The sequence below is a fragment of the Pinus tabuliformis genome, chromosome 7 (assembly GCF_031772625.1).
Source record: "Pinus tabuliformis cultivar Carrire ecotype Pingquan chromosome 7, CPIR1, whole genome shotgun sequence".
Classification (NCBI taxonomy): domain Eukaryota; kingdom Viridiplantae; phylum Streptophyta; class Pinopsida; order Pinales; family Pinaceae; genus Pinus; species Pinus tabuliformis.
Window position 1 is genome coordinate 388,637,353 of NC_142293.1, and position 9,350 is coordinate 388,646,702.

General features: G+C 34.2%; 1 protein-coding gene across 1 annotated transcript; it reads left to right on the forward strand.

Annotated features, from left to right (window-relative positions):
• Positions 1-6,414: 6,414 nt before the first annotated feature.
• On the forward strand, positions 6,415-9,034 carry LOC149247620 (uncharacterized). The gene is made up of 2 exons (XM_089455910.1): positions 6,415-7,030; positions 7,453-9,034. The coding sequence occupies exons 1-2, from the start codon at positions 6,937-6,939 to the stop codon at positions 8,868-8,870; spliced, it is 1,512 nt and encodes a 503-aa protein (XP_089312036.1). The 5' UTR covers positions 6,415-6,936; the 3' UTR covers positions 8,871-9,034.
• Positions 9,035-9,350: the final 316 nt, after the last annotated feature.

Below are 9,350 nucleotides of genomic sequence, written 5' to 3' on the forward strand. Positions count from 1 at the left end.
TAGTAATCATTAATACCACAAGTGAAGGAATAATGATCATAATCAACCTCAAACTTTTGGGCAATTACTGCTACAAATGCATACAATTTTAATCGGCCTTGAAGTGGTTGCTTCAACAACCTCTTTTTGGAATAAAATACCATGTACATTTACTATTGATATTAATATTTAAACAAAGCATCTTAACAAAAATATTTATCAATATAAAAATGAAATACAATGATACATCATATAATCATTGTATCACACACACCATTATTTAAATAGTAAAGAGTCAAAACCATCATAACAAAAATAAAGAAATGGATGAGGTTCAAGCTACTAGTCATGCTTGATTGCCCTTTTGCTTGGCCCTTTCCATCTATGTGCCAGAAGAAACTACACAACCTATGGTAATGTGAAAATAGTCAGTTGTCAACCCTTGGCTCAAAGTTGAGCAATGCTCTAAAGAACACTTTTCACAACAAACATTTACAACCATAATGCTCTTTGGATTCTTCAAGGAGCACTAATTATAACTTCCCTTGAAAACCCTTCACTTTACTTCCTATTTGCATGTGAATGTGTCCTCCTATGGTGTTCCCTCTCTTATGTCTTTATTTGATGTTGTATTGGAGTGAAATTTGTTTTATTAAACTTTTATTGATTGAGCGTACTTTGATGTATATGGTCTGCTTCATGGGAAATTCTTTATTAGGCCATTTTCTGGACTCAATTTTTTTTATATGGACTGCTTCATCGAAGATTCTTTACCTCTCCATTTTTTGGACTCCCTTATAAGAAAGCAAATAAATATGAATAGATTTTTAGTAGATTTACTGAACCTAATTGACTGTAGCTACCCAAAGTTAAATTCCATCCAATTGTGGTGTACAAGTTAAACTCAAGGATTGTATTGTGGCAATGAAGATAAATTTCATCTTACATGCAAGCCTATTCACGGTTGGTTCTTGACTTGAATTGGATTTAATTACCTTCTCTTAAAGTTTGAATTGCTTTAATTCCTTTCCACAATTCAACTAGCTCATTAAATAACGACTTTAACTAAACATCAATTGTATCTGACGTCACTTTTTTCCCTAGTATAATCAGTGACAACATTCTTTTTTCCCTGATTTTGTATATATTGGCACTAATCATCTCACATTCTTTCGAGAGTGTATCTAATACAAGATATAATAACGATTGGTTAATGTGCACACTGAACTTTCTGGGGTGTGTGCACATTCAGTTAATTCTGTAGATTGTGAGATAACGAAATTCATTTGACTTGTTATAGGGATGCGCACACTTGATGGTCAACATCCACCTAAATGCAAGAGGAAATTGGCTAAGAATTGTTCATAAGAAGTATTGAATTCCATATTTTAGTTATGTTGCTTTCTTAGGCCATTCCAACTTACCTGCTAATGATGATTGTAGCTCCAACAAATATACTATCATTACTATTGGTGAGAACATAAATTTATGTGCAAAAGAAAGTGGATTAAAATCAATAGCCAAATGAAAATAAGGAAAGCTGGAGCACAATCACTAACGGCAATGTTATCAAGGCAAAATGAGGTTTTTCTTAACATTGGAAGTCGTAGTATTTCACTAATACTTCTTTTTTCTACCACAAGTTCAAATACACACATTCACATATGAGAGGAACCCTCATCCTCACCTAATTATTGGTGGATATTAAAGTCTTAAGATAGCTTTTTGTTTATTATGATTAAAGTGAGATGAAAAAGATTAAAAATCTTGATAAGAGTATTTTGGGATGCACACAGGGACTCTTATGAGATTCTTCCTACCATTGATGATGGAGACCTTGAAAAATAAATTGGGAGTTGTGGAATATGTTGAAGATATATACAAATTTTAATAGAATATTGGGGTATATATTTGTCAATGATAACATTTTTTTGTGAATTGAAGAAAAATATTTATTTTCTTTAATTAAAGATTGGTAGCATAGTATTCTAAACCATTAGCTACATATCTCCATATTATATGAAAAGGCAGGCTGGAATCAATGAAAAGATGAGGGTAGCCTTGATTGATTGGGTGATAAAGGTAACAATTTGTTCCTGTGATAGTTCCAACTTCTTTTAAGCTCTATATTTGAAAGAGGTCTTAGTTTGGGTTATTTGTTAGGCTTGATTTCAAAATCTTAATATGTTTCAGCTGCATCTAAAATATGAACTAATGCTAGAGATATTGTATCTCACTCTGAACATCATTGATAGATATCTTGTTGTTGAGACTATTACAAGGAGGAAATTACAATTATTAGGGATCATTGCAATGCTTGTAGATTGCGAATAAGTGACGGACATTTTGTCATAGTATGACATGATGACTGTCATGGAATACCCTAAGCAGTTTGAGGGTTTCCCTTTGCTTCCTATGGAGATGGTCCATCATTTTTTACGGTTGGTTGAGAGATGGATGACATTGGAAGGCCAACATAATGCAGTTTTGATGCACTGTAAGAGGGGAGGATGGGATGTTATTGATTTCATGTTGGTTACCCTTCTCATTTACAGGAAGTAGAATACATGTCAGTAGAAGACTTTGGAAATTATTCACAGGAAGGCCCCTAAAGAGATTCTACACCTATTATCTCCTCTAAGTCTAATCCCATCTCAGATATGGTATCTTCAGTATATATATAGGAGAACCACTAGTTCTGAGTGGCCTCTACCAGAACGAGATTTGACCCTTGAATGTGTGATTCTTAGAATTAGTCCAAATTTTGTCTGTGAGGAGGGATGCAGACCACTTTTATGGATATTCAGGCATAATCTATTTAGTATAGAGGATAAGACACACAATATGCTCTTTTCACTAGATGGAAACCACCTGAATTTTGGTGGTTTCCAAATAGAGGTCTGTCTCAACATTGGAAGTTGTACTATTTCAACAATTAATTAATTAAAAGGATTACCTGGTTAAGGACAACTTTATAAAAAGTTGTGGAAGGCCATGTTAATGTGAAATACCTTGCTACTATATGTCACTAGATTACATTATACTTTTAACTAAATTGGTTAGGGATCATATTTCGGTGTATGCCCCCTAATTACTTGTACGAGTTTTGATCATCTAATGGCAGACAAATTTGTCCCTCTTCAAAGAATTTTTTTTTGAAGTTCACCTGGTCCATGAATAAGGCTTGCTTGGAAATTCAAGAATTGTCCCTGATAAATAAAGCTCACTTGGAAATTCATAAATATAAAGATCTGCTACAAGACTATGTCAGTTCAGAAGGGGAAATTCAAAATACATACCATTAATCCTACTAGTGGAAAATAATCATTCAATATTAAATGAGATTTATAAGGTATTAAGAACACTCAACTATAAATTTACATAAATATTTTCTATATATATATATATATATATATATATATATATACATGAACACAACCCAAAACTCTGTCAGCGACACCACTAGAGGTAGGTTTTCACCCACTTAAATTAATGGGCAACCTTCAATCATGATTTCTGAACTAAATATGGTGTGTGCAGTCATCAGTTGCTGGAGCTACAACTATTTTTTACAAGTAATTTGGTGGGGCTTAAAAGAGCAACACAACCAGAAAATGGATTTGAATACTTATCATAAACAACTCTTAGTTTTAAGCAATGTCTTTCGGGAAAAATCACATAAGAGAATTTTTTGGCCGATGTGTTTTGAACCAACAAGTGTGGTTCATCATTAGGACCAGATGAAGAGGCAGACCATGTCAAAGACTTAAAGAGAGAGCAATGTGGAGACATAATTTCAAGTAACAACTATATTTGAACAATAATATTTAAATTATAATATTAATTTATTAATATATTAAAAACAAAGATTATTAAGTAACGACTATATTAAATGGCCAGTTTTTGAAAAAAATATTTAAATAATAATATTATTTCAATAATTTATTAAAGATATTAATAGGTAACGACTATATTAAATGGCTAGGTTTTGAAAAATAATATTTAATTTATTAAAACGAGATATTAGTAGTTTTTGAAAAATAATATTTAAATAATGATATTAGTTTATTAATTTATTAAAAATATTAATATGTAAGGACTAGTATTTTAAATTAACTTATTAAAACCAAATATTACTACTTTTTGAAAAATAATATTTAAATTGTGATATTAGTTTATTAATTTATTAAAAAAAATATTAATGACAATGATGATGATGATGATGATAGTAGTTAATGTCCACTGGGACCAAATTGATCTATCGGACCTATAATTTTCTTAGTTTTTAATTGTCTAGCTCCTCGTCTTTCTTGGCGAGATTGGTGTTGTAGCTTTCTTTTTTTTCTCTACGGTCTTCCAACTTCCTTTATCTTGCATATCCTTCATCTCTTCTGGTTCTTGGGACATTGGTGTCTTAGTTTCGCGATCTATTATGTTCATCCTTTTGAAGATAGTTGGAGAACAAGTTTGGTCTAGGAGATTTTCTTTGCTGTTAAATGAAGATTTATTTTATATGGTATTTGAATCCTCATAACTGTTGATGCTTGATTAAAGAGCTATATTAAATAGGTAGATTTCGAGAAATAATTTTTAAATTATTATTAGGAGCGACTCCCTACATTAGTAAGATTGGTCGCTCGATTAATCAAAGGATTAGTGAGCATGCTGCTGACATCAAGCATGGGAGGACCCGCTCCTCTGCCTTGGCGGAGCATGCAAATAAATCTAAGCATCACATCTGCATTGAGGAGGCCCAAGTCGTTGCTATGGTTAGTCATTTCCATCATCGTAAATTGAGGGAGACCCTAGAAATTGAAAAAAGACCCAATAATTTGAATAGAGATGATGGTTGGAATATTAATAGAAGTTGGGTCCGTGTCATGTCCTCCTAGTTTTTTAAGCTTATTTTTGGGATTTATTATGTTTGTTTGTTTATCTATGTAGGTATTGGCATCCTTTTTATAGTATTATTCATTACAGTTTATTTTCTTGATCCTTTATGTTTTTTTATGTATTTTATCATCCTATTCGTTCTTAACTCCTTTTAGTATTTTTGTTATTTGTTTGATGGGCGTGAGCTCCATATTTTATTGTTGACCCCGTTTAATTTATATATATGTTTCTATTTTTATTTATTTATTTATATATTTGTTTTGACTTGTGTATATTTTTGTTTTATTTTATTTATTTTTTCATTAATTATTTTTAATTTATTTTATTTTATTTACTTTAATTATTTTATTTATTAAATGTTCTTTAATTATTTTATTTATCAAATGTTCATGTCTCTCTTCACTCATTTTTGTATTTTTTGACTCCCTTCCTCTAAAGTTTGACTTTAATTATTTTGTAAATATTATTTTTCGAAAACTATAGTTACTTATTAATATTGGCTTTTAATAAATTAATAAATTAATATCACAATTTAAATATTATTTTTCAAAACCTAGTAATATTTGATTTTAATAAATTAATTTAAAAAACTAATAGTTAAATATTAATAAATTAATAAATTATTTGTCGTTACAGTTTTTCCCAAGTTTTTTTAGACTTTTTCCACATTTGTGTTTCAAACACAGATTGATACAAATTAGTTCTTAACTCGGCAATAAAAACTTTTGAGCTCCATGAAATGCTAACTGCTACCTCCTCAGTAACCCAGAGTTGTAATGAGATGGATCAGTGCTAACTCCTCCGTAACCAAAAGTTGTAATGAGATGGATCAGTGAATTGGTGAGTAGATAGTGTTACAATGTCAGAACCCAGGATGAAATGTATCAGAATATGCATGTGCTTGAGATTTTGTAATCGATGTATGTGCGGCGTGTATGCTTATAGCAATAAGAGGGTTCTGTAATGGATGCATGTGTCATATGTATGCTCATAGCAATGTGGCGATGGATACATGACTTCATGGTGCCATACTTGATGTATGTGTGACAGTGAGGAAATGGATCAGAAAATTCACTGGAGGGTCGAGTAGGAGGAAATTTTTGAGAATGGATTTCTCTGGGAATGTATTCTCAAAGCAGCGGATGGATCAGTGAATTGATATGTGGGAGAATATCCGCAGGAAATGTACGAGAGGATTGATCAGTCAAGTGATCTGATAATATTTTCGAAACCATGGAGGAATGTACGGAATGGCTGTGCATGGGCGTGTACGTTCATAGCAATGAGGGGATCAGGATGTATCAATCAATTCATAGGAGGATAGCGTGAGAATGTCAGACTGCTGAGTCAGCATTAATCACTTTGTTGTATGTGAATGCAATATTGTTTGCAAAGGGCAAAATTGTTTTACATAGCTGTCAAGATGCTTTTTTGAAATTGTGAAAATCAAATTTCATCAAATTTGAAAAGTGGCCTTGTTTTAAAATCCCAATAAGGTGGGGATTGATGCCAAGATTGATATCAGACTGCAGAGCAGCATTAATCACTTTGTTGTATGTGAACAGCATATTGTTTGCAAAGCCATTGTGGGTATCAGGAATGGCATTTGGAGTGCAAAATTGTTTTACAGAATTGTTAAGAAATAAATCTAATAACTGTGAAAACCATCAAATTTGAAGTAAATCTATTTTAAAGTCGGTCTGTTTTAAAATTCGAACTGGGTGGGGATTGATGTGATAGATGATGTCCCTCCAAAGAGCTAGGCGAACAAAAGCGCTTGGCAATTTCCAAACACCTTTATGGAAATTTCTCGGTGAGAGCATGCCGCGTAGTCCAACAAAAGGCAACAAGGCGTGCCCTTCACGGAACCTGGTGGTGGGTTTTTCCACTACCCTTTAGCACCATCATCAAATGACATAGATGTATAAATGATGCTAAGGCCTAAATTTTCCACATCTCATTGCAAATCCGAAAACGGTTCGCTTGCTATTTCGACAACAGGAGAGTCTTCTGCATTGCGCCATCAACAGACTCCGCTGGTCCAGTTCACTTCCTATCATTTCAATGGGCATTCTCTTCAACGAGGCGGAGAGGAAGGATCTTAGAGCTGGCGACCATATTTACTCATGGAGGACAGCTTACATATATGCTCACCACGGTACATTTCCTCGCATTAATATGACCTTTATATTCAATATAGTTACAGAGAACTCATTATATTCCTCTGGATTTTAATGCATTTGTTTTCAATTGGATACCCCAATCGGTTCGCTGGCTTTAGTTCACTTCAACATTATCCTATATCTATAAAATTAGGTTGGAGACACTACCAGGTGTTTCCTCCAAATGTTTGAGTTATGGTTTGCTGCCAATTATCGTTATGCTTGTTCTCTGCAATATTTGCCATTTCTGTTTTGGCATCTAACTGATCTGGATGCAGAGTTTGATTCCGTGTACTTTATTGTTCTCGTTTACCATAATGACTTTGCTTAGCTGTTCTGCAATAAAATGTAATTGGCTTTTGCATGATTTCCCATTTAAGTTCATCTCACATCTTATGATCCCTGGGATCCTACACAGGGATTTTTGTTGGGGATGATGACGTTGTCCATTTTACAAGAGGGCCGGGTCAAGAAATTGGAGCAGGGGTCAGTTTAATTAATTCATTTGCCTCTACTTCAATACCAAAACAACATCTGAGTTGCCCAAGATCTCCTGACAGCTGCGGCCTCCAATATGGAAATAGTGGAGTGATCCGGTCTTGTCTAGATTGTTTTCTTGACGGAGGAGCTGTGCATCGATTCGAGTATGGTGTTAGTAAAGTTGTATTTTTGGCACAAGTCCGCGGAGGAACATGTACACTTGCACAGTCGGATCCCCCAGACGAAGTCATTCACCGTGCAATGCATCTGCATAAACATGGTTTTGGAAACTACGATCTGTTTTCTAACAACTGTGAGGACTTTGTAATATACTGCAGGACGGGATATATTGTTAAAAGAAAGCCCTCAGGAAAAAGTGGTCAAGTAGCAGCTATGGATGGCGTTCGTTCTGCTTCTAGTCTCGCCTATGACCATCGAGATATGCTTAATAGACCATTAAGTCTGGCATTGGTGGTTGGAGCTTACTTTTATAAGAGATATGTCGCAGATATTGGCGTTCGTCTTGATAAAACTAAGGTGCCAGTCGAAGATTTGGCTACATTTCTTGATTCTTCAACTCGTATTGGCCTTGATAAAACTAAGGTACCAGTGGAAAATTCGTCTGTATATCCTGCTTCTTCAACTGACGGTCCCGTTGATAAAGCTAAGGTACGAGTGGAAGATGTGGCTGTATTTCTTGATTCTTTTACTGGTAAGAAGCTTCAAGAGTTGGGAGATTTGGCTGTATCTCCCAACTCTTCAATTGGTATTAGCTTTGACAAAAGTAAGGTACCAGTAGAAGATTCGGCTGTAAACCTTGAATCAGCTACTATTAGTGTTGATAAAATGAAGGCACCTGTGGCTTCTTCAACTGTCAAGAAGCTTCCAGCTGAAGATTTGGCTGCATATTCTGATTCTTCAACTGCTCTTTTTGTTAGTAAAAGTAAGGTACGAGTGGAAGGTGAGGCTCTATTTCTTGATTCGTCAACCGTCAAGAAACCTTCAGCGGATGAAAGCTCCACATCACAGGCAATAAACAGAAAGAGAAGCTCCAAGAAGCAGAAAAAGAAGCTCCGTCAACAACAGAGAAAAAACTGTGAATTACTGCAAGAAGTTGAAGATGTGCCTCTATTTCCTGATTCCTCAACTGGTAAGAAGCCTCCAGCGGAAGATGTGACCGTTTCTCTTGTTTCTTCTACTGCTGAGAAGCCTCCAGTGGCTGAAAATTCCTCGTCTCCGGCAATAAGCAGAAACAGAAGCTCCAGGCAGAAAAAGAAACTCCGTCAACAGCAAAGAAGGAACTGTCAACCAGTGGAATGCCCGAATGGTAGTGGACCCTGCCTCCAAGAAAATTGATTTTTTTCGTGGGAGACGAGGATGAAATGTGTCGGGCATAATGACATGGCCATGGTCAAACAAATTAAAATGTTGTCATCCTTCTATCATCTATGTGATGGTGTCAGGCGATAGATGCTCCGAAGTGTATAGGACTGAATTTGTATATTTGGAAGAGTTGTAATTTCCTGTTTAAAAAAATAAAATTAAATATATGTATTTGTCAATTCAATGAATACCTATGATTTTTAAGCGTTAACGTGTATATATGGAAAAGTTTTAGATGAGTAAATTAATTTATAAAGAAAAGGGAAGAGTATGCCAAAAATTAAAGGAGAATTAATATTGATATAAAAAGAAATCGATATTGATTAAATTAGATTATATTGGAATTGTCATGATAAAAGAAATAATATTATAATATTAAAATTGGTAAAGGTCTATATTGCATTATTCACTTCACTGGAATGAAAACGCCAATATGGATGCGCCTGTTTAGAC

Coding starts and splice junctions, on each gene's coding strand:
- LOC149247620 (XM_089455910.1), top strand. CDS start 6,937: ATGGGCATTCTCTTCAACGAGGCGGAGAGGAAGGATCTTAGAGCTGGC. Junction 7,031..7,452: donor TTACATATATGCTCACCACG/GTACATTTCCTC, acceptor GATCCTACACAG/GGATTTTTGTTGGGGATGAT.